The following is a 25,145-nucleotide window of genomic DNA, read 5'->3' on the forward strand; positions in this document are numbered from 1 at the left end:
AACTGCCTTGTGAACTAAATTAGAATGGGGCATGATTATATTAATTCACTTTTCCGTGCTCCCTTTAAATAAATTAATCAAACTTTATTTGACAAACATTACATTCAATCAGTTCAATGTCATACTGTATATATTAGTACTGTATGTATAAGTGCAAATATGTGTAGTTATTATATGGAGAAGTTACAAAATTAAGAAGATGACATTCTGTTTTATCTCATTTCTAATCAATGAAGGCAGTAGTATCTCAAACTGATTTGATATGTCAACATATTTGTAATGTATTGTTTTCCTTCTTTTTTAAAATTGTTAATAAATCAATCATTCTTTTTGTTTTGAGACGGATTTTACTGTTACAATACGGGCTTATGAATCTTTTGACACACAAGGTGTAAATTTGTATAAACTCCTTGTGTAATCGAGACTAAATTTTATTAATATTAATTATGCTTGTTTCATTTTTTGGTCTAAGAAAAGAAGAGAGAGTGGAACTTTAGAGATAGTCGATCAGGGTACAAAGAAAGAGCAGAAAAAAAGGAAGTAGGAGATGTAGAGTCACACAGCAACAGGTTGCTGGACATTTATCACCGTTACTGTCAGGTGTAGACGTTTGTCGAAAGGGCGGGGCTTGTCCGCGAACAATTAATTAATCAATTCTGAATACGAGTCAAAGCAAATATTTTCTGATGGTTTTTTTTTTTTTTTTTGCCAAGAAAACTAACTGTAAATTGTTTTAGTGTTAAGGAACTTTATGAATAAAGTTGAGTACTTGGGGACTTGTGATATAAAAAAGAAAAAAAAATACAACTTTTAAAAATATATTTTATAGCTAGAGTCTCATGACTGATCACGAGACTCTGCTCTTAACCTTTATTTTTGCTTTAATCAGTGTTCCTATTTTTAACTTTTTAACCTTTTAGTTGTTGTTTTAAAGGTTTTGAGCTTTTAATGTATTTGTGTGGTTATGTTAAGGTGCCATATAATTAATAAAACACAATTTAAATGGAATGATCGCTCCATATTTGCTCTATGAGTGTCCACAACCAAAGCTGTTGTTGAAGGTGACTGAATCACAAAAAAGAAAGTTGGTTATTTGTTCCTCTTTTTTTTATACTTTTTTATTTTCCATTTTGGTTTTATGTCAATTTCTGAAGTGTGGGAACTCCCAAAGCCGGTCTGACTCAGCAGAATAAAATAAAAAAAGACATTTTCAGAAAATTGTTTGTGATGTTTCAAACCAATATTGAACTTTTTTAATGGCAGCTGAAGGAATAGATATCTGAGTTGTTTCTCGCAGAGCATCAGAGGAACCATCTCAGTGTCTTTGCAGACAGAGAGCCCATCTGTCCTTCCTGTCTGTCATTTTCTCCGCCCCTGGTCTGTCGGCCTTCCCTTTGCCTCCGTTCGCAGCCCCCTTCTGCTCTGTCAGTTACGATAAGGCTGCGTGTGCACTGTAGGTGTGCGTCCCTGTGCGAGAGCATGTGTGCAACAGAGATGCATCGACCCATTACCGTGGGTCACCGCAGAGTAAGAGCACATCCTAATTTAATCACACACACTCGGTGCATGAAATCAAGCTTTGATAACGTCCACTAACTTAGAATTACTCCTGCTTTGTTGAGGCCGCCGTCTTCTTCCTGTTTGAGTCTTTTAAACTTTCAGACTAAAAGTTGAAACTAAATTTGATCTTAGAACGGCATTGTTCAGTTATAAGGAACAGCTTTATTTCCTCATGAATAGTTAAAAAACTCATCAATATCACTCTAGACTTTTGTGGTTCTTCAACCAGCTCTGAAGCAGAAAGGAACACGCTGTCCTCAGTTTGCTGTTAATAAACTCTTGATTTTTTTCTTTTTATTCCCAAAAAACTAAATTCTCTTCAGTTGGTTTTAAAACCTTTAAAGATCCATTTTTAGATTTCTGAACTACACTTTTTTCAGGTTAAAGGCTTTTGAAAAGTCAAAACAAGCATCATTTTGAGCAGGGACTGTATAAAAAATTGAGAAGAAAAACTTGGAGGAACTGTAAAATATGAGAAATGATTTACATTTAGCTGTTTGGCAGACACGTTTATCCAAAGTGATTTAATATATAGTACTATTCTATCATAGCAACATAAATGTCTGTGTAAAAGATGTTTTTAAACCTTAATATCGCCCAGCCACTAATAATACAGAATCAACTCCTTTTGAGATCCACAGAAGATATTTGGGACTTTATAGTTTTTGGAGGATTTTAAAACAAAATTGACTTGACAAATGTTTTTTTTCCCTGATAGGAGAAAATAAAAAGGAACTTGTATAAGTTTAAACTTTGATCTAGAATAAACTTTTTTTCTGAAAACATGTTATTCAGTAACAAATGCATTTTTAGGATAATAATTGTCCTGAAAAACTATTTTTACCTATTTTTCTTATCATTTTATGCATGAGTTTATCGTCTTTGTATCGTATATTAATCCGTTTTTAGTTTTTTGAAACCATGTGAGCCAAAAGAGTTTGAGACTTGTTCACTTCAGTTTCTTAAAAAATTAATTCAACTTTAAAGGAAAAATTTAAACTGTTGTAAAGATGAAATGATGTCATAAAATGCAATCAAGTAAATTACTTTTAAGGTAAGAATGTATGAAGACCACAGGGACAATGGTCATAAAATAGAACTAATGTGTGAGTAAAGTCACAAACTTCTGCTGCAAACGGCGAACAATGAAGGAGCCAACAGGTGGAGAGTGAATAAACTGGTAAAAACTTTAAATTTGGGAAATATTGATTTGCACAAAAAATGAATCTAGGTTAAAAATTGAGAATCTCTTCATTTTTTATATTTTCCACAAAAACAGAGAAAAATTAAAAGTTTGTTTTGTTCTCATGTCTTTACAAAATTCAAATTGTATGAACAAAAAAAAATTAAATTCAAAGTGTTTCCAGACGTGTTTGGTAAAGATGGACTGATTCTTTTTGCTGCCATCATGTGTTGTCTGCTGTGATTGTTTTTACATTAATACACCCAATATTCATCAACACAAATTGTTTTCCAAAATCAACTTTATAAATTTTTTCATGTTTTGACTCTAATTTCTTAATGGTATCGATCGATTCAATTCAATTAATAAACTGCCTCAGACTGACCGATTTGGTTGAATCAACTCATCGATTAAATGATTGTTTGTTACAGCCCTGAAAATAAGAAACCAGAAAAAGTTCATTCAAAGTGCAAGTCCAAGTAGGTATTGTGGGATATTGCTGACTGGATGATAACGTCTGTTCATCTTTTCAACCTAGACTGTAAAAAGTGAAACATTGGATCAAATAACAAAGAGTTCTGTAATTTGTTGTATTTAAAATTTCATCAAATTCAATTTTTGATGGTTTACTCCACTCAGAAATGCAATTTAATAAAACTAATATTTTTCAATGTAACAAATTACAGAGCTTTTGTTAATTGATCCTTTGATTCACTTTTTACAGTGTACAGTTATATGTTGATATCTTCAGACACAAGATATTGCTTTAAGCTTTTAGCCACACCCACCGGAAAAGTTCAGTGATTTCTTAATTAACTCTTCATCAGGAAAAGCATCCTTCTTTCTCTCTTCTTCCTTAAACATCATCATCCAATCAGTGATGCCCCATCATATCTATTTTTTGTAAATATTTCCATGATTTTGTTTGATTTTGAAAAAATATGATTTAGATTTCTAGGAATTATTTTTGTTTTCCAAAATGTTTTTTGAGATTTACTTTTGATTTTTTTCTTTTTTGCATTGAGTGATTTGGACTTCAAGGCCACCGTAGTTTTCCATCTTGAACTCGGCCTGCACTAAAGCAGCTGCACCGATGCTCGTTTCTGGGTTGCTCTTTTGTGTGTTTATGCATGCATGCCTTTGCATGTGCACTGCACATGACCACACCACTAAACAAGCGCATTATATTTAATTCCCCCCATGAGAGCGTGTCTGTCGGTGTGTGTTTTTGCGCAGCTAGCCTCAGCACACTCACATGCATTATGCAGAGAAGCCGTGGCGCCGTTCGGGTTTGAATGCAAACACTCACGCGCAAAGACGCGCTTTCCTCGAGGTAATTACTCTGTTAAGAACTAAATGATTCTCCTCCTGAGCGCCTCTGGAGGTGTGTGTCCTGACAGTGAGTGTGTCAGCTTGTGTGAGAGTCCCAGGGGTGCTAGTTAAGTATAGTAAGATAGATTTGACACCCAAGGCGCTCAACAGAAGTCAGATGGGGAGAAACTAAGATCTGTTTTAGCCCTCTCCTTTTTTTCTCGTCACCTCCTTCTCCAACCCTTTCACACTCCTCCATCCCTGCTGCCATCTTCAACCCCATTGTAGTCGTTTCACCTCCTCATTGTTCGGTAATTTCTCATTTCTTGAGTTCAATCCGCATCTCCTTGTGCTGCTGCATAGATTTTTCCCTAAAGTGACCTCTCCCGCTTTGCCTTTGAGATTTGAGGAGACGAACACCTCTAGCTCTGCTTTGCCATTCTCTTTCCCTCTCTGCATCTGAGGGTTTCTCCCTCTTTCCTTGGGTCCCGGCCTCTGACTTGCTCTGTTCTCTCTGTGGATCCGATGGAGAGCCAGGTCCAGCAGGACTGCTGCAGCTGTTTTTACAAAAGCGTCTTTTATCCTAAAAGAGCATCCAGAAAACAAGAGCTCGCCCCTTTTAAATCAAGGTCGTGTGGGGTGGAATGGAACTAAAATATTTATTTAGTCTTTTTCAGGAACACAAAACAGTGGAGAAGCAAAAAGAGATTTTATGTATTTAGGAAAAAGGCGAAGCAGTGTTTCAAAAGGGAAACACCACACCAATGAACACCTCATATCAGTTGTACTATTTTCATTTTTTCAGTAACCCATAATTTTCAAAGTAGAAACAAAAAATAAGATGCAAACTTCAACCTTGTCTGACTTTAAAGTTGCGATAAATAAATAAATAAAATGTTTTTGTTTTTTTTATTTTCTATGCAGCATGTTATCGACTGTGGCCTGCAGCCCAGAGGTTCCGGACCACTGTCTTACCCCGGGCTAACACTGCCTCCGGTCCAGCTAAGCACGGAACTTGTATTAATACTTATAATTATTAAATAACTGTGCTACATGGAAAATAGTTTTTTAATTTTGAAAAATGTACCAGACACCCCTTTACACTTACTTGAATGATTCCTGTTATAGGAAAAAGTGTGATTTTTTTTTTTTTTTTTTTTTTATAATTTTCCCAATAACAACTAGTTTCCCTTCAGTAGTTGTTTCCTGCTAACAACCACTAGAGGGCACTGTAAGTGTGTGCATCAGTATTTGCTACTTGCAGTAATGCAGAAGAAGCTACATTCAAAACAAACATGGTGGAGAATCTGATCATCCTCCTCCTGAACTTTGTAGTATTTTACTTATTTTCATTGAGGCATTTTTATTCTTGTTTATATTTATTTTTTCTTCATTGGATAGTTTGATTATAGCAAGTCAACAAACCAAGTTACAGTTTGTTGATAGATTTTCAGAAAAAAACCCCCAAAAACCTGAATTGTCTCTTGGTGCGACTTTGGAAAATGGTTATTATAAGCATGATTTTGATGTCTAATAACGTGATATACATGTCGAGTTCATGTCCTCAGCCTCTGTTGACGCTTGTCCAAAAATATGTTCATGAACTTGATGCTCCCGCTGCGTGTGGGAGGAGCTACTTTCACATTTTTATCGTGATCTCTACATGGAAACACAGACTGTATATCTGTATACCTCACTGACATACATGAACCCTTCCTGTCTTCCTTCCTGACATGTGACTAAATCCTGGTATGTAAACCTCATACTTTCCTTTTCGTGCAGGTGCGTTAGCAGATTCTCCATCAGCTCGCCGTCTCCTATAGAACTCTGTCTGCACTGCTGTGTCTTTGCTGTTGTTGTTTTCTTTTAATTGTGCTTTCTGGCACTCACCTGTCACTCACAGACCTGCGTCTGTGGCTTCTTCCCTTTCACAACGTCTGCACACATTCTGGTTTCATCCCAAAATATTCATTGGCTATAGAAGCAGCATCGATTCCTGGCCTGAAAGGGAATCTTTGTTGACAGTCAAAAAGACGGGATGTGTATCAGGTAAGTGAGGCCGATGCTGCTTTGCATCTTGCAAACCAATAAAAAAAAAACTTACAGTAGGGCATGTTTTCTGGCTGTTTTCTAATACTTTCCAGCAATATCCTTTAGGTTTAAAGGTTAAAACTACAAAAAAACCCACCAGGAGGCATCTTTTATTTTAGGATATGAATTAAAACATTTAAGTCTAACTTTAAAATAAAGCTCTTTTTAAATGCTAAAACACTTAAACTCCATTTATCTTTATCATTTTATGTTCTCTATGATTCTGTTTGGTGCAGTGCGATTCATGTGTTGTCCCTCTTTCCTGCTCGCCGGGACTCCTGTTCTTGGCCGTGGACCTCGCCTCTGGCTCGTCTTACACCCTCAACTGTCCCCCCAGTTCCATCTGCATGAAGTCCATCTGCTACAGTATTCATACATCTGGTTGTAGAGTTAGATGAGCTAATTCTTCTTTTACAGTCCTGACAGTCCTGGGAGAGGATCCCTCCTTCATGTGGACATCGCTCAGGTTTTTCTTTTTTTTTCTTTCAAGAGTTCTCTTTACAGAGAAGGAGAGTCTACACCGTGGGATGCTCAGTTTACCTTAGAAATTTATTTACTTTAGCAATCAGCTATTGTTTATATTTTGTGACTGATTTGATGTTTTTGGACATCTCCCGGTGTAATTGTGTTGAGACAAAAAAATATGTATTTGGGCTATAAAAATACAGTTTAATTGAATTAAACCCCGTATATCGTTTTAATCGTATACTTAACATTAATCTGTCACTTCAGCTTTATTACAGCTTTAGAAATGTAAAACTGACTTTTTGGATTTTTGTGTTCTAGTGCACTCTCTATGGTGGCCCTGAAGTCCAAATCACATCAACAGTGAAATTTGGTGAAGAGTTAATTGATCAATTACCCAACTTTTAGCGACCACAAGCTTTAGGACATATCTTCTGTTAAAAGATATTGCTATTTTTTAAATTGTGTTTTGATTTCTAATATATATAAAAAATATTATTATGTTTTCTGTGTCTTCGTGCTTTTTCACTATAGGGCCACGTTGTTCTCAGTCAGGGAGGTGATTGGTCGTGGAGGCTATGTGTTCATGAGGATGATGCTGACGTCTTATCTTTGGATGAACTCCACTTTGAAGGTTGTTACTTACTCTTTCATACAGCTTTTTCTTTCTTTTTTTTTTTTTTTTAGGAATAAAGTTATATTTGAAGGTTTTAATACAAAAGATGGACAACCCCATTTGGAAGTCTTAATTGATCTCAATTTTCTTTAATTCTTGAATACTTTGGGTCAAATTTGATTGAATAAAAACTGATGCACAAATTAAATTTTGAGTAACTTACATATTTTGATAAAAATTGTAACAAAGCATCCAGATGAACTCATCCTTGATTGGTTTGATTCAGATCAATACATGTCTGGGTTTCTTTCATGATCACTGGCTAAAAAAAATCTGATATGAAACTTGGGTTCCCGTTCCCTCAAAGTATTTTTGCTAATTTGCACATTACTAGTCCCCACCAAAGGTTTTTGATTTCATTCAAAACTAAAAGTAGAGTTTCTCAAATCACCCTAAATGAGGGATTGCTCTGGTATAAAAACACAAAAACTTAATGAGGCAGGAGATCTTGTAACTCAAACCTTTTCTTTTTCCATGGTAATGAGCTCAAACAAGAAAAGAAATGTGTTAGAAGAAAGGAGGGAGAAAGGGTCTACCTTTTTTCTGCAGTATAGCACTCCCGCTGCGCCTCCCTATGTGGTTCTCCACATAACAGGTGTAGTTGGCCAGATCTGCCTCCTCCACAGCATCAAACGTCAGGGACAGCTGCACCTCCTTCTCCCCTAAATGTTCTCTCAGGATCCTGCACAGACCAGCAGACACACACGGCAATCAGACACGACAAGAACACCTTCATTCATGCTCAAAGCGCTCGAGGAGGACACCGACTCAAACACTCCCAGATCACTTCAGGGAGAAACAAAAACAGGTTCAAACGTCTTCCAGACTCCTCGTTTCCAAATCAACAGGGAGGAGAGGAGGAGTGGAATATAGGGCAGATTAATAAAAGTGACACAGGGAGCAGGGAGGCATGTGTAGAGAATACAGGAGACAGATTGAAGAAGCCCCAGTCCGTATGGCGAGGTCGCATCCCTTTGAAAACCTGGGAGGAAGAGGAGGAGGAGGAGGAGGAAGGGTGTGGGGCGATGTCTGCGTCACAACTTGCACCTTTAAAGGTCAGCTTCATTCATGAACATGGACTTCTGGGATCAGACTTTCATGCTGAGATGGTTAATTCAGCAGAGATGGTTTAGCATGCAGACTTTTCTCATGTTTGCTAAAAGTAATTCTTGTTATAAATAAATAAATCGTGCTCATCCTGATGTTATTATGGATCTAAGCATCGGAAGTTTGCAGAAATAACACAAGTGAATAAAAAACGACAATTTTTGAATGTTAAAAATGGGAGAATTGAGGTCAGAAAGCAAAACTACAATTAAATTCCAGACTTTGTCTCAACGTTTGTAAAACTTTGATTTTGTTCATTTTGAATGTTTTCTTTGCTGCCAAATTGAGGTTATGAACTGATCCTACGTCAGACTTTAAACGAGCAGCTCACGGAACTGTCTTCCTTCTCCTCAGAGTTACACTTTAACTGAATCTTGACCTATATGGATGCAAACTGGACTGAACCTCATGGGTGTTTGTACAGTCAGAGCTGGATGATCCCAGTCTTCCCATCATTAGTGTTTTCTTTATTGCTGCAGTGAAAGAACAAAAACAGACACAAGTATCTGAATTCATGATTGGTATTAATATTACTGAGCAGAGTTTTGTGTCTCCAGCATCAGTCATCATCTTGTGGATTGTGAATGTCAAGAATCTGTTTTGGTTTGGTTATAGATCATGGAAGATGATGGAATTCAGAAGTCAGGAGACATTCAGAAAACACCGTCTTCAACCATAATAATGCTTCATAAATTTGTGTTTTCGAAAACATGATTTAATTATTGGACAGAAAAAGCACTGGAGGGTTTAAGACACGATTAGTTGGTGCTAAAATTGAATAACCTACAGTCCACCATCCCATCATTTCCTATCTAATCCAATTCCAATCTATCCTGTTCCATCTCATCCAGTTTGATCCCATTTTATTCCATCCTAAACATTAATTTCTATTAGATTTCATCCAGTTCTATCTAACCATTTCATTTTATTTCACCTCGAACCATTCTATCCTATCCTATCCCACCTGATCCCATCCGATTTTATACCAAACCATTCCATCCTGTCTCAACTGATCCCATGTCATTCCATCCAAAACCACTCCAGTCTATGTCATCCCAAATAACTATTCTATCCAATCCCATCACATTCTATTTGTTTCCCATCCCATCCGAAAGTATTTCCTTTTTTTAAAATTCCAAATCACTTCATGCATCCCACCTGATCCATTCAATCCCATTTCATCCTGAACCATTCTATTTTGTTTAATCTCGAACCATTCTATATCATCCTATCCTATCCCACCTGATCCTAACCTTTTTTTATCCCGAAACATTCAATCCTATCTCAACTGATCCCATGCCATTCCATCCAAAACCATTCAAGTCTATGTCATCCTAAATAACTATTCTATCCAGTCCCATCCCATTCTATTCTTTCCCATCCCAAATTATTCCATTTTATTTTATGTTAAACCACTCAATCCGATCCCAGTGGATCCCATCTTATTTTTATCCCCAACCATGCCATCCTAACCCAACTGATCCCATCTTACTATAGCCTAGACCATTCTATCCCGCCCCACCTGATCTCATCCCATTTTATCCCAAACTATTCCAGTCTATTTCATCCCAAATAACTCCATTCTATCCATTCCCATCACAAAGCATTTCAGTTTATTTAATCCTAAATCACTCCATCCTATCCCAACTGATTCCATCCCATTTAATCCTATTCCCTCCTGAACCATTCAATTTTATTTAATCTCGAACCATTCTATCCCATCTTATCCCACCTGACCTTACTCTATTTTATCCCAAAACATTCAATCCTTTCCCAACTGATTTCATCCCTTCTACCATTCCAAACCTTTCCAGTCTATTTTATTGTAAATAACTCTATTCTATCCAGTCCCATCCCATTCTATTCTTTCCCATCCCAAACCATTCCATTTTATTTAATCTCAAACCACTCCATCAGATCCCATCGGATCCCATCCTATATTTTTCCTAAACCATTCCACCCCGTCCCAACTGATCGCATCACATTTCATCCCAAACCATTCCAGTCTATTTTATCCCAAATAACTCCATTCTATCCAATTCCATCCCAAACCATTCCATCTTTTTCATCCCAAACCACTCCATCCCACCTGATTCCATCCCATTCCATCCCATCCTACGTCATTCCAAATCATTCCATTTTAATCTAGCCTTTCCCATCCAATACTCTCTTGTCCGAAACCATTCCCTTCTATTCCATGCTACTTGATCACATCTGATTCCATCCCAAACCGTTCCATTTTATTCAATTTCATCAATCCCATTCCATTCTACCCCATCCTATTCCATTCCAAATAATTTCAATCAATTTCTTACCATTCTGTTTCATCCCTTATCAAACCATCTCATCCTATCTTAAATCATTCCATTTCATCACATCACTTCCAATTCCCAGACTATCCTAAATTATGGCATACCATACTGTACCATACCATGCTAATCCATTTTATCTGATCCCATCTCATTCAATCAGAAACCATTCCATCTCATTTTCTTACATTATTTTTGTTTATGTTGTAAAGTATTTCAACATTAAACTCCTTAACACTAAATTGCTAAACAGTCAAAAAGTATAAAAATGTAAAAGCCCTTGAACTGAGCACAGCTTTAAACAGGTTTGAGTTATTTTAAATTGGAATATGTTTAAACTTTGTTCCTCATTTGGAGTATTTTAAATGGTTTTTATATATTTATATTCTTGTTGGTGTGACTGAGTATTCCTCTTAGGGTCATATAATGACCTGAGGTACCTCCAGCTTCAAACTGCTTCATATTGTTTGAGTAAGAGCTCGTCCCTCTACAGACGATGAGGACGGTAATCTGTGCCTTTATTACCTGCTGAAGGGAGCGCCGCTCTGCTCTTTTCTCTTCTGTTCCAACGCAGAGTTTAAATGAAGTAATAATTCAGTGCAGAACGAGAGCCCACTTCCCCCGGGTATCAAACGTTTGCACCGGCTCCCCATCAACGTCAGCATTGATTCAAGGGTTCTTTTGCTGGTATTCATGGATCTTTTGGACAGACTTGTATCTCAGACTTACTCTGACCAGATGAATGTCCCTGCAAGTCCTTGAGGCGGCTCCTCGGAATGAGTGAAAAGTGGAGCCCAGAGTGAGGTTTTGTTTGATTGCTCTGACCTGTATGTGGAACAGCTTCTCTGAGGACTTCATTCTGTGGAGACTTAATCTTGGATTGAGATTCTGATCTAGGAGCCATTTAGCTTTTACTTAAAAAATACAATTTTATTTGACTTTCTGTTGCCATAGCCTTTTATTCATACTTGTTAAAGTTTTATCTTTTTAAAATACATTTATTTGTATTTAAAGGAATTCTGTTCTAAGACAGTCATCATTGGTAGATTTTTTTTCTACAGTGTGCATGTAGTGTGTCCACTCCGTGTCTATTACAAAAACTCACTAAAACCTTCATTTTAAAGCTCATCTCAGCCTCTCGTCTCTTTATCATCTTCACTTTCACCCCACATTTACTCTCTGTTCTCTCTTTCTTGTCTCATTTTCCTCTACTTCTCTGCAATCTCAGCTCTCGTGTCTGTTTCAAACCATCTTCTTGGGTCTCTCTCGATTACATCTTGAGTGCTTCATGGTTGAGATCTCTACATACCATGTTCATGAAGGTACACAATATTACTTGAAGTATTGGCTCACCCATCCAAATGATCCAGTTGTTAAATGTCCTAAATATTCCACAGTCGACTCTCAGGTCTATCCTAGAAAAATTGAAGAGTTTGGGAACAACAGCAACTCAGCCACCAAGTGGTCGGCCACATAAACTGTCGGAGAGAGGTCAGTGGATGCTGAGGCGCGAAGTTTAAAGAGGTTGTTGACTTTCTGCAGTCAATTTCTACAGAGCTCCAAACTTCATGTAACCTTCAGATTAGCCCAAGTATGGTACACAGAGAGCTTCAGAAAATGGGTTTCCAAGGCTGAGCAGCTGCATCAAGCCACACATCAAGTGGTGGATGCAGTGGTGTAAACCAAGCCACCACTGGACTCTAGAGCAGTGGAGACACCTTCTCTGGAGGATGAATCATCCGGTGGACCAGTCTGGGTTTGGAGGTCTCCTCTCCTTTCATTCTTGCTGAGACTGTTTGGTCACACATCACACCTAAGACTTTCCTCCACCTGCTTCCACACTCTTCTTTACTGTTTCCCACACTCTCCGCTGCTGTGGACATTTCACCCTAAGTACCTAAAGAACACGGCTGAACCTCAGAGGCTGCAATTTAAGATAAAAGTCACACTGAAACCAATTAGCTTTAAAATAGACTTTTCTAACTGACCTGCACACCTTATTACCGCTGTTCTCCTCAAACTTCCTCTGACTCCATCAACCAGACCATCAGGTTAATAAAAAAAAGCATCTCAGTTTACAGTAAAAGGTCGTGACTTCTTCAGTTGAAGATGCGTCTCCTGAGATGGAACTTTTTAGATGTCTATGGTTTTATTGTTGTTAGCTTATCATCCAATGAGCATCACACATCTTCTAATCCACATATAATGTGAGATAGAACTTATAGACATAAAAAAATAAAATAAAATAATAATTTATGGTTATCCTATTTTTGACATGCCTTTATGGATGTGAATCTTTGATGATTGCATTGCACATTGTTCTTTCCTGATGACTTGAAATAAACAATTTCTAATTTAAAAAAAAGCTGTCAAAGGGACTTTTTGGGTCATTTAGTGGAGTTTGCAGCCAAAATTATGCTAAAATTAAGATTTATTTCTCTCTTTCTTTCAGTTATAATTTAGATTTTTTTTTATAAAATCAATTCAAAACTAAGAACTACCTCAGACAAAACTACAATATGAGCTTTGTCAATCGAAAATGTGAAAAAAAGCATCACTGAAATACTTAAAAACGGTGATTCTCAATCTTAACCTGCTCCTAAACACAAATGTCTTTCAAACAAAGAAATTCAAAGTAAAAAAAAAAGAAAAGAAAAAGTGCATTTGAAAAAAAAAATGGAAAAGGAATTTAAAGGAAAATGCCTTCTTAGTTGGAAATTGGTATTAAATAGTTCAGAATTTTGAAAAAAAAAGATTAAAAAATACACAAGGGGTTGCAAAGAGTTGGGTTGCTGTTTATTTCTTTACACCGTCCCATGTAAAGAACATCTTTACTTTCTCTCAAATTGGAAACTTACTTGAAAATTGCTCATCTCAGACGAGTTGACTGGGTGAAGCTGTTCCTCCACATCAGTACCCCTATAACATCCCCCTCAAGTGAAAACATGAATAAAGCACTGGCCTAAGTGAAAATTCGGTAATTACAAATTCTCTGCACATGAGCGAACCGTGAACTATGAAAGCTGAGTTGCAGAAATGGAAAGTAGCTGGATGGCAGTTGATGCTGCGGTCTGCCAACCGCTGGACAGAAACGGAGGATTCAGCTCCCTGTGTTGACTGGGCTTCATGCATATTTCCAGGCCAAAGACCTAAATTATTTAAACAAGGTATTTGCATTCTCCAAGTAAAGACGTATGATTTGAGATGAAAAGGCCCTTGAAGGTTCGGTGAGGTCTCAAAAAGCTGCCCTTCAAAATAAGACTCAGGTTTGTGATCAGATGCTGATATTTGTGACAAAAAGTGGTAATTACAGGTGTTCATACTATCAAAAAGTCTTCAAACATGGAAACGGTCCTCAGATCAGAGCTGCAGTTGTACTAGAAGAAGGATCTTGCAGCAGACGGATTAACGCGCATCGCAGCGGGACGCCGCCTGCAGCAGGATGATTGTTCAATCTTTGATTGGATCAAAGGTGGTCAGTAGACCCAACAGGAAGATACAGAACTCATCAGGTAAAGGTTAATTTAACACCAAAGGCAGTGATTAGCTTCAACTCTGAACACTCCCACTGTCGGCCTCTTTATCTACATGGACATTTTCCCACCGGCGCACGTTTTCAAAGGCCGCTAAGTAGCTTAGCGGTCATGGATACCACCCTGAAGGCAAAAAGTCGTGGATGCGCTCTTCTATTGAAACAGCAAAGACGCTGAAGCTCCCCAGCTTCAGAGCTTCAGCTGCTGACTGATCTCTGACCTCCCTGTGAAATGAGCTGGATGGAAGACGCTCCTTAAGGGCATAAATTATGTGAAATCTGTCTTGTTTTAGCCAGAAATAACTTTTTGCGAATTCCCCCTCAAACGCTGTGAGGTGTTAGCGGTTGATCATTGAAGAGGAAAAGGCAGAATTCTTGCAAGAAAACTTCTCTTGCATGTTGTCGTACATTCCTTTTGTACACAGTGTGTTGCTGGGAGTTAGAAGAATGACTCAAAACCTGGCGGGCTGGAAATAGAAGCAGGAAAAGAATGCAATAGTTGTTAATGCAAAAAATGTCAAATTATTTCCCAGCTTCCTCTGGAGGCGTGTTTTTAGGCGTTTGTGAAGGTGATGCATCCCAGCATGAATCCAGAGAGGTTTCGAGGAAAGAAGGCAAACTAACCTGGTTAAGCTGTGCACATTTTAATGCTGTGTTTCTAAATTCTAAGTTCTAAATGCTAAAGTTCTAAAGTGATATATATTTTTTTGTTTTGGCTTTATATTTCTGGTTTTATAATCACTTGAAATCACTTCCTGTTCGCTTAATTTAGCGTACTTCTAGTTTTATTTTAAAAATGTTACTTCAATTAAATAATCTCTACTTCCTTTTTATATTTGTAAACACTTTGGGTTTGCCTTAAAACCAGTTTTAACAAAGGAAGTATCCTTACAAAGTAATTTCAGGAAAGTTTCCATAAAAATCAGCAAATTTCAAAAGAAAAGAGAAGAAAAAGAGGTTGTATTGTCTTATCCAGCAAAAAATAAAAAGCCTTTTCTGACAGGGAACCATGCAGACATGCAAACCAACTTTGTTTTGAGCACTACTTGTATTTTATGGATAAACTTGGCAGTTACGATAAAAAGACTAAACTGCCTGAACTGATTTAATTTAAGAATTTAGACTTATGTATTTCATTACCTTTTTTGATGCTACAACACTCAAGTTCCTCTATAAATCCATGTTTACATGTTACAAAGCTTGTAGTTATTTTTTTATATCCCATTTTCTGATTCAGCTGTACAATAAATTCATATTTATCTGCTGGAAAGGTTAGATATACTATAATTCTATAAATCCACAGAGATTATATATATATTTTTCTTTACTTATCTCCTCTTGTTTTCATGGAATTTGCTGAAAGGATCCAGCTAATGAGCACAAGAAAAAGAGATAGTTTTCTGAGAATTTAGATCCACGTTTCATCTCAGCTGACTGTCTTATAGTTCTTTCATTTCCTGTCTACGGTGGCCCTGAGGTACAAACCACACCAACGCAAACAAAAAATGTTAAAGGACACAAAGACAATTTAAAAAGCTAAACTGATTATATATATATAAAAAAAAACAAATTTTTATTTTAGAAATAATGCATAATTCCAAACAAAACTCAACACAATTCTAAAAAAAATTGAAAAAAAAAAAGTTTCAGAATTTCTGGAAATTACTTTAATTTTTTTAAAATGTTTTTTTTTTTTTATGATTTTGGCTTATGGAATTCGAATTCTATTTTAATTTCTTAAAAGTAATGCTTTTTGTTTATTATTTGTTTTGCCTTTTAATTGATTGTTGTGATTTAAATATGTTTATAAGCTGAGTGATTTGTTGATTTAGTTTGGACTTCAGAGCTGCCGTACCCGTCACTGCAAAACACCTGTCTGCACCTACAGCAAAGCCCTCCAGAACTACCTGCAACCTGTTATCCTTCTCCTGAGAAAATATCAACTTTTTATGTCATGTTGTTTCCAGTTGCTGCCAAGGTGAAGCTACAGAATCAGAAATTAGGAAACTTCACTCTGTTTTGATGCTTTTCATTGGGATTATGTAAATATCTCCAAACAGGAATTTCATGAGCCTTGGCAGAAGGTTAGAGGATGGTTGTAGCTGGAGTCCTTCACAGTCTGATGTGCACAGGACCTGCTAAAGATGTTCTCTTGAGTAAAAAAAAATCTCATATTTAATCTTTCTGTGTGTACATTTCTGATTTATGAGGTTGTTTATTTTTTCTGCCTCAAAGAGTGAATTCCATGAAAGTCGAGCAGATCCTGCATGTTCTCCTCTCTCTGCCTTGACTGTATGTCTCTAATTGTACAGGGAATCCATGCATTCGTCACAGGTGAAAGGTCAAGCTAATCTTTTCACATCACCTGATTGTTGTGGGAAGACTGTAAAACACAAACTCAGAAACCAGAAAAAACAAGATTCTGCAGCAGGTCTTCATTTTTACTCAGTGTGTTGAGCTTCAGGATCTGGAGTGCAGGGTTAGAGTGGTGCTATGGTTAGCATCTTTTATTAGTTTGTGACATTTTTCAGCTGGCAGTGGGTGGTGGCTGAGACTGTGCTCTCCCAAGCCTCACAATGCCGGAGCGAGCTCTGGGCTCCGTCTGACAAACCCCTCGTGTTGGAGGTTTCGCGGTTCATTTGACAGAATTTGAAAAGTTTCTGTGTTTTTTTTTTTTTTTGTGCGATCCCCTGGTACACAGACTTTACTGCTCAGCAGAAAAATGTGAGGACATGAGAAATATGCTTCTTATTAGTGTGTAGACACTTCAGCCAAGGACTTCTAAAACAAAGAGTAAAACCTTTTCCTCATATTAAATGCGCTCATGAGTACGAGTGACATTGTAAATGTTCAAGCGGTTACCATGGCAATGCAGCAGGTTGTTCTAATGATATTTGATGCCCCACAGACAGCTAAGCCTCTCTCCAAAGAGTTCAATGTAATTGGTCCCAACAGGGGAGAAGAGGAATTTAATTTAACTTTATTATTAGAATTAATAATTTCCAGGTAAATGGAGGAGGGCCCTGTCAGAGAACTCTCAACCAGTCATAAATCATAAGGGAGGAAATTAGATCCTGACAGTGTGAAGTGTAAAGCTGGAGTCAAGTCTTTTCAGAAATTAATTATGAATAAAAAGATCTAAACCTGAAGAAATGGAATCGGGACAGTTCTGCAGAAGATGAGCAATCAAAACGCGAGTCTTGATAGCTTCATCGCTGCAGACACATGTGACGAACATTCTTGAATGCGACAACCAGGGAGGGGATTCCTCGTCTTTCTACCAGCGCATATCTGCAAGATGGATGAGGTTTGGTGTGAAATGTTGCAGCAGGGCAAATTTAGTGAATCTTGATCCAGGCTTTTTTCCTTCACAAGAAGACTTGGTGTCATGTAGACAGCAATTATTGATTTCTCCTCCATGATCAGTTTTCAAACGGTTGGTACTTCTGTGAAGAAAAAGTGAAGCCATCCAAACATCACCACTAACAGCACAGGGCAGTGTGAACGTAAAATCCAGACTGCCCTTACGGGTGGATATGGGCAGTCTGCGGGCAAAAATTAGGCTAATTTGATTGGAACACCCAGAAGGTCGTAGACTGCTCGCTGAGGCCTAGCATGCTTTTGGTCATAGTGAAGACCTATGCAACATGCAAGGTAAGTAAAGGTTGAAGTGGGTAAAGCATTGCACACATTTTCACCCAAGGAGTCAGGTATTTCTGTTCACATGACAAGTTGTGAAAAGTTTGACTACTGGAAATGAGGAAATTCAACAGGGCACTTGTGGGCATCCTATGGGCACTTATGTATCACCTGCCAACACATTCTCACTCCCAACTCATCATATACGGGGTCCCCTTCGCTTCACTTTTTGACGTTTTCGATGTCCCCAACTCATCATTTTTTGATGTGCTGGGTATTTCCATTAAATCAGGAGTCCCCAACCTTTGGGCCGCAAACTGGTACTGGTCCAAGGGCCGCTTGGTACCAGGCTACAGACAAGAAAAAAAATGTATACATTTATCAGGGGTCCCCAGCCCTAAGGATGCAGACAGGTACCCTAACCTTAACCCGATACCAGTTCAGAGTCCACTACTACGTCTGGTACCACGTCCTGAAAGTTGGGGACCCGTGACTTAATGGGAACAACCAACACAACAAAAAACGACAAGTTGGGGACACCCAAAAAGAGATGCTGAGGGGATCCTGAACCACATATTTGACGAGCTGAGAGTGAGAATCTGTAGAACCTGCACAACCCGAGAATGCAGCATTCATGCATGGTCGGTAAGGAGCCAGTTACCAATGACTAGAGTATGGCATAAGGGCACTGGATGACAGCATCATCCATACGTCCTAAGACATGCAACTTATATTAGTCTTACGAATACTTTATGATACCACAAACAGGACAATGATACTTTCCTTTTTCATGACGTCCTTCAAGGTACGAGTCTCAAGCGAACTGCAAGACACACCTGCTTTCTTTGTAAGATCTATGACCCTCCATGGCCCAAGACAACACAAAACCCTGCAACACTCATACGGGTCAAACCCTTTAAACGGGTCTCCTGCTTCCCTCTAGACAACCCATTCTACTTGATGCCACTGCTCTTACCTGAATTCACTTTCTTTTATGTGTCCTGCAAGTTCCTCCACAAACTTTTCTCCTTTCATCCAGTAGATGATGGGCCTCCTGTTTTCTCCACTGTAGCCAAAAAATGCCCTGCAGTCCAAACTGAGCGGCATTCCTGAAACACAAAACACAGCACTGTTAGTGACCAGCATGAGGGAAACAACAACCTGGAGCCTAAAACTCCAGACTGAAAGGTTAAAGTGAAACTGGTGAACATGACAAGCATCCTTCATGAATTCTTCTCATGGATTTCAAGTCAGAAAACTATCCAGAATAAAATCAGGGGTGGGGAGGAGTACCACAAAGAACCTGAATGGGGACCCTTTCGTTTTTACGGAAGAAGAGAAGACCTCTGCAGTTAGGAGCATTAACATATTATTTACTCAATCAATAAAAATGTCAAATTATTACATTTTCTGTCAAAAAAACTTTGTAAAATAATTTGAAAAATACGACAAGAAATAAAATATACAGTTTATCTTTAGATGTGAGTTTCAGGTAGTAGATCTGTGATTCTCCATCTTTTCACTATGTCCCCCCTCCTCAGGTAAAAATGTTTAAACCAGCACATGGCAGCTGGATATTTGATCACACACAGGGAACTTCCTGTAAAAACAGTAAAACTTTGTGCAGCTACAAAACAAAAGAAAAAAAGCCAACAAGGCCGTGGAGCTTCACAATTTGACAATTTGCAAGTCATTCATTCATCTTCCAGACCGCTTTGTCTCTTCCGGGGTCGCGGGGTGCCGGAGCCTATCCCGGCTACTGATGGGCGAAGGCGGGGTACACCCTGGACAGGTCGCCAGTCTGTCGCAGGGCCAATTTGCAAGTTTTATAACAAATACTAGTCAATGTAAGAATTTGCTGATCTGAAAATGACAATGAAAAATCAGTTTTTTAGGAGCAAAGCTGCACACAACAACCCAAAAAACAAACAAACAAAAAAAAAACAGTGCAAAATATCATATAAATGCAAACAATTTAAAAAGTATATCTTAGATCTAAGTTTCTGTAAGAAAACACATTCACTGTGGGAGGATTTTGTGCATAAATGAGTCTTATGTCATTCACAGCATATAAACACAGATCATTTAAGGAGGCTAAACAAAATACAGACTGATTATGACAGAAGATTCTTTGGATAAACCACTTTTCACCTTAGAATATTATGAATTTCATCTCACACCTCAGTCCATTGACTGACACAGAGTCACAGTAAAGTCAAAGCAAGAATATTAAATCATAACATTCTAGAGGGTGTAAAAAAAAACTTTCTAGAGGATTGAAAAAAGGGTCACAACAACAACACTGCATTGAAGTGCAGCAGAGAAGCAAAAAAAGGCATTGCTTGTTTACTACAGAGTATAAAAGATTGTGATAGAGCAGCTCTAGTTATCTGCTGGAGCAACATCAGACGTGGCGACTTAAGGAGTCTGCATGAGCTGATGAAGACGGCTGATGAAGACGGCTGTTTATTCGAGGAAGAGTGTGGAGCTTAATCTGAACCGACTTGTGTCGTTTATAGGAGCAAGATTAAAGGTAACCCAACACCCTCTGCACTGTGCACTGGTGGTGATATGCTACAGAAGAGTGCAGGAACCTGCATTAAGTATCGACTTTCCACTGAAATCCAGTGACTTTTTACTTCTCCAGCCTTGTCCTCACAGTGAATACCAGACAATTGTCTTAAATAATATCATTCATTGTTTTTCATAAAAATTCAGTGCTTAAAGACCCACTTTGATCATATGTCTCTATTTTTAAATTGTTCCCAGTGGACTTTTAATTATTATTAAGCTATTTTTAGCCCAAATATAAACACTTGTGTTGTTTTCGAGGACTTAGTTTCTGCAGAGCAGCAGTAGTTTGTTAGAAATTTGCCTCTGAGTTGTAGTCGGGAGCATTGGCTGGGACCAACACTCCTACTTCCTGTCACCTATAAGAGCTCTCTAACGTTAATGGTGCAACAAAAACGGTGGACAACACTGTTGCAGTTTTAGGCCAGATTTCAGGTCAGATGAGGAAAACAAAGATGTTCGTGGATCTATTTGTCTACAAGCGGATGTATTAGAGCAGGAAGCTTGTGGCACATCACATATATGATATTCTTTAAATGGCACTTTTTTTCTCTAAGGGTGTATTCAGACTGGAAAAGTTGTTGGTCCGAATGGAGTCCTTAACTGTGTGTTCAGTCTAAATTCAGACTGCTATCAAGCTACTTTATCGATCTTAAGGGACACTGGTGGTAGAGCAACACATCCAAAGACAAGTTTCCCAGAGGTGGGCAGCAGCTCAGATTAGGCAGCGCTAATCGCCTAGAACCTATGCCTAGAACAGACACATGAAGAAGTACAAGATATGATGTCAAAAATCAATCCTCTTCAACGTGTGTCACAGTAAAAATGGCATAGATTGAAGTACAAACAAAATACATCGACATTTAAGCAACGTTAATTCACAAAGACAGAAGTTCCACACAGACGACACTAGGCCTTGATGCTCAGCGCTTTACGGTAGAGCCTCAGGGAGCAAGAGGAGTTCACCAAGGCGTTGAAAACTATGGAAAAGGTTGTGGAGAGGAGGGGAATGTGGGTTTCCATGACAACCGGCTCCGCTTATCGCACTTTCAGTGGATTTGTTTTAGTATAGCCGAGGGAGTGCACCCTTGGCCTGGGAACATCCGATTAGGGATGATTGTTCTGTCCGCATTCTGAAATTGATAGGTACTCCTTTGTAAGTAATTACTAATTACTAATCCTGGTCAATTTTCATGGTTTTCTCCAACCGTAACTTGCTCCATGCTGGTTTTCATCTTCCCAAAGGAGACTTTGATACGATACACTTGAGCAAGGAGCACATCCACCTTATTCTCCAAGTCCGCTTCAAACCAAAGCTTGTAAACAAAACCACACGACTAAAGATCTCTTCGGTCATTGGCCAGGACTTATAAGGGTGAGGTAAAGCAATGAGAGAAAGAATAATAGAAGTTTTGTTCTTTTGCAATCCATGTTGGGATAGTTCACTTATTGAAACTTAATATTTCACGGACCAATATTGATCATTGTATCAACTCCAGGTTCAACACTTTTTCTGATATAGTAGAGGCGTGCTGCAAGGCGGTTACTGGCAAGAAAGTGACAAGTGTTTATGACATATTGATTGTCGGGAAAACAGTGAGAAGCAATGTGTGTCACAATAAATGTTGTTTTAATGAGCCTGCATTCATCCAACCACATTTCAATGAGTGACCACCTCAAAAGAGGGGTCAGAGAGCGGTTATTGGGGTCCATTTAGACTCTTTAGACTTTAGTCTGCTCTTCTGTTTATATATGTCCTACATAATCAGAAAAATACCACTAGAACATGTTAAATACCCCGTTTTCATCTGTGTGGGTTTTTAACAGTAAAGTCGGCCTGACAAAAAGGCCACAAACAAACATACATCAGTTGGGATTTTACCAGCGCCAACAGCACACCAACAAAAACACTGACACGCACTCACGTGCACACAGTCCATGTCAGCCCTCCCACACACCCCACACTGTCATTACAGCTACGAGTGTTGATGGAGAATTAACGAGCATTCTCCTAAACACCTCGTTAGTTAGCGAATTAGCAGATAATTATCATCGGACTGGTTTTATCGTAATCACAGCTCCATCAAAAGTCAACCAGCGACCGCGGAGAGCTCTTGAACTGAACATTCATGCAAACATCTCGGGCCTGAAACTTTTTCGAAGTGACATCAGTTTAATTTGTGTGAGTGCAGCAGAGGGTGAGAGCGTGTGGATCCGGCGCTTAAATAAACAGTGCCTTTGTTTGGGTATGCAAATGTGCGGCTGGCTTCAGGTTTGGTGTCACGGCTCACCTTATTTTGATTGATAGAGCTGGCGCAGAGGAGACAGGCCGCTTCAGTGCCTGTCAGTCTGAAAATTATCATTTTTAAACTAGTTAAAAAAGAAAAAGTTGTGTGTGTTGGTGAGCTGGCATGACAGGAAACGGTTTCGGCATCATACAAGCACACTGACGCACACACCATTCAGAAATAGCTCGCGCTGGAGTGAAACTACTTTAGCCTGATTGTGTGTTTGTGAGTGTGCGAATGTGAGCCCAGCAGTAATTGATTAGCACCTCGAGGGTGTGTTTGTGTTCTCAGCATGTTATGGTGATTAAAACCATCAAGTTTGTCGGTGTGGAAAGAGTGTGCGTTTGTGTGGGTTAAACTTCCCGGCCTGAGACTTTATGAACATTCATTGTATGTTCAAGCTGGTTTTAGGAAACTGAAAAAGACTTTTTCAGAGTCAGAGAAGAGTTTTCTGCAGAGACTTTCTCTAGATGCTATTCTAGGTATGTTTACATTAAAAGTAGGGTCATCTGGACCCAACAAGACAGCAAACATCTTAGAAGAGGTTCATGGACATAAACGAGGACATGATAAGAATAACTGTTGTGACTTCTAAAGGTAGGAGCTGAAAATCAGGGAGAAAAGATATGAAAAAAGTTATTTTTTTCAACATTTTGATGAAAAGTCCTGCAGACAGAAGATTGGTTAAAAACTGCAGGAACGTCTTCTGTGCTACAATGAATCTAAATAACATTTTAAAGTATTTTGAAATTCCTTCTTATTACTAACATTTTTAACTAAAAGATATTCTCTTAATTAAGGAGCATCATTAAGGAGCACAGAAACTCATCTTAACTTCTATCTGTGCTGCTCTCTGAGTCATTTTTTTTCTTCTTATTGATTTTTAGAATTTCCTGCAAGCTTTTAGTGTTTCTCAAAATTATCTCTTACCAAAACTGTTTGAAATTCTGTATGTTGGGAAATAATGTTCTATGTAATCCTCATCTATATATGTCCTGCAGCTCCTGAGTTTAGTAACGTTTGATGCATGTACATCTCATTACCATAGGACACTGTGTATTTAACTCATGTAGTGAGACCGGCACTAACAGAAGTTATTGAACTGAAGCGCCTCTTTTCTCTGTAAATCCAGAAGTCTTTGTGGAGCAGTGCAAGCAGGAAGATCAGTTTGCTCAAAGGAACAAATCAGGAGTATATTAAAAAGTCATAATGAGCAGAAGCTGCAAACTTTAATATTCACTGAAGATTTGTTTTGTTAGACACAGATAGGAAACCAGTTATAGTAAAGGTGAGTGCAGGAATTAAACTAAAAGACACTAGTGGCAAGACAACTTAATTAAAGTTGGGACAAGGTGTAATATGTATGACATTTGTAAAAAACACTTCTATATTTGTAGAGGAATCCATAATGCACTCTAGGTCTGCTGGGTGTCCCAGCTTCATGCGCAAGTGTGGACAAAACACTGAGGCTGGAGCAGATCTCCATCAGACTGCCACCTCCTAACAGGTCTACACACTGTGCTGCCAGCAGGACAATAAAAAAGAACGACCTCTCCCAAAAGAACAAACGAGTAGTATTGATTGTCACTCAGTCAGAGCCCCAAATGGATTCTTCCGTGCCGTTTACAGCACTGAAACACGGGAAAAAAAATGTTTTTATTCTGAAAGTTTGTCCACTTTTAGAGGTTTGATAACATTGGTCACTGAAAGATTTAAAATTATTCAGCTTTTTTCCCCCAAAATGCTTCACATGTTCACCTTAAAGCTTCAATAAGGTGAGAAGGAATACATTCCAATCCCCACAGACACAAAAACAGAGCAGGAAAGCTTTAATAGATGCAAATTTTATTACTTTACGACACAGGCAAGTGAATGCAAGTTAGTGTTTAAGGACTACAGCTTATGCTACATTCACACCGCTAACACATGTTCAAGAGACAACTTTCAATAGAACAGTCTTAGATGGGTGATATATCGGTTGCAGAATCGGTAACAGCCCATATTTGCACAATTTGAGTTTATTGGTACTGGATCAATGCTAAAAAAATGATTGTTTTGTCTATCAAACAACTTTAATAACAAAATAACATTTCTTTGGCGAGGAAATTAGTACATTTAATTTAAAAAATCCTTCCGAAATCAAGATTTAATAAGATTTGTGCAAAGAAAAAGCAAAAAAATAAATAAAATAAAATTAAGCAACTTCCATTCAAGAAAATAATATATATGGAATTATATTGTAATCAATATTGAAAATACATTGTTTTTTATTTAAAGTATAAAAAAGGAAATTAAATCCACACTTAAGGAAAGACAAGAATTTGCTCTATAATGTGAGCTACTGTGAGCTGTCCGCCAATCACTTGGTCAAGGGTTCAAATCCCAGGCTTGGCAGTCACCTTCCTCTTTCTTG

At 38.1% G+C, this 25,145-nt stretch overlaps 1 protein-coding gene across 2 annotated transcripts in view; it reads right to left on the bottom strand.

The window, feature by feature from the left end:
* Nucleotides 1-25,145, bottom strand: part of il1rapl2 (interleukin 1 receptor accessory protein-like 2) — a 373,988-nt gene that overhangs the window by 23,369 nt on the left and 325,474 nt on the right. For both annotated transcript variants that reach the window (XM_024283660.2, XM_036213986.1), the window contains 2 exons: nucleotides 18,850-18,982; nucleotides 7,823-7,968 (listed from right to left, as the gene is read on the bottom strand). In XM_024283660.2, the coding sequence (XP_024139428.1) occupies nucleotides 7,823-7,968; nucleotides 18,850-18,982 (279 nt within the window). The remainder of the gene's footprint in view (nucleotides 1-7,822; nucleotides 7,969-18,849; nucleotides 18,983-25,145) is intronic.

The sequence above is a fragment of the Oryzias melastigma genome, linkage group LG10 (assembly GCF_002922805.2).
Source record: "Oryzias melastigma strain HK-1 linkage group LG10, ASM292280v2, whole genome shotgun sequence".
Taxonomy (NCBI): domain Eukaryota; kingdom Metazoa; phylum Chordata; class Actinopteri; order Beloniformes; family Adrianichthyidae; genus Oryzias; species Oryzias melastigma.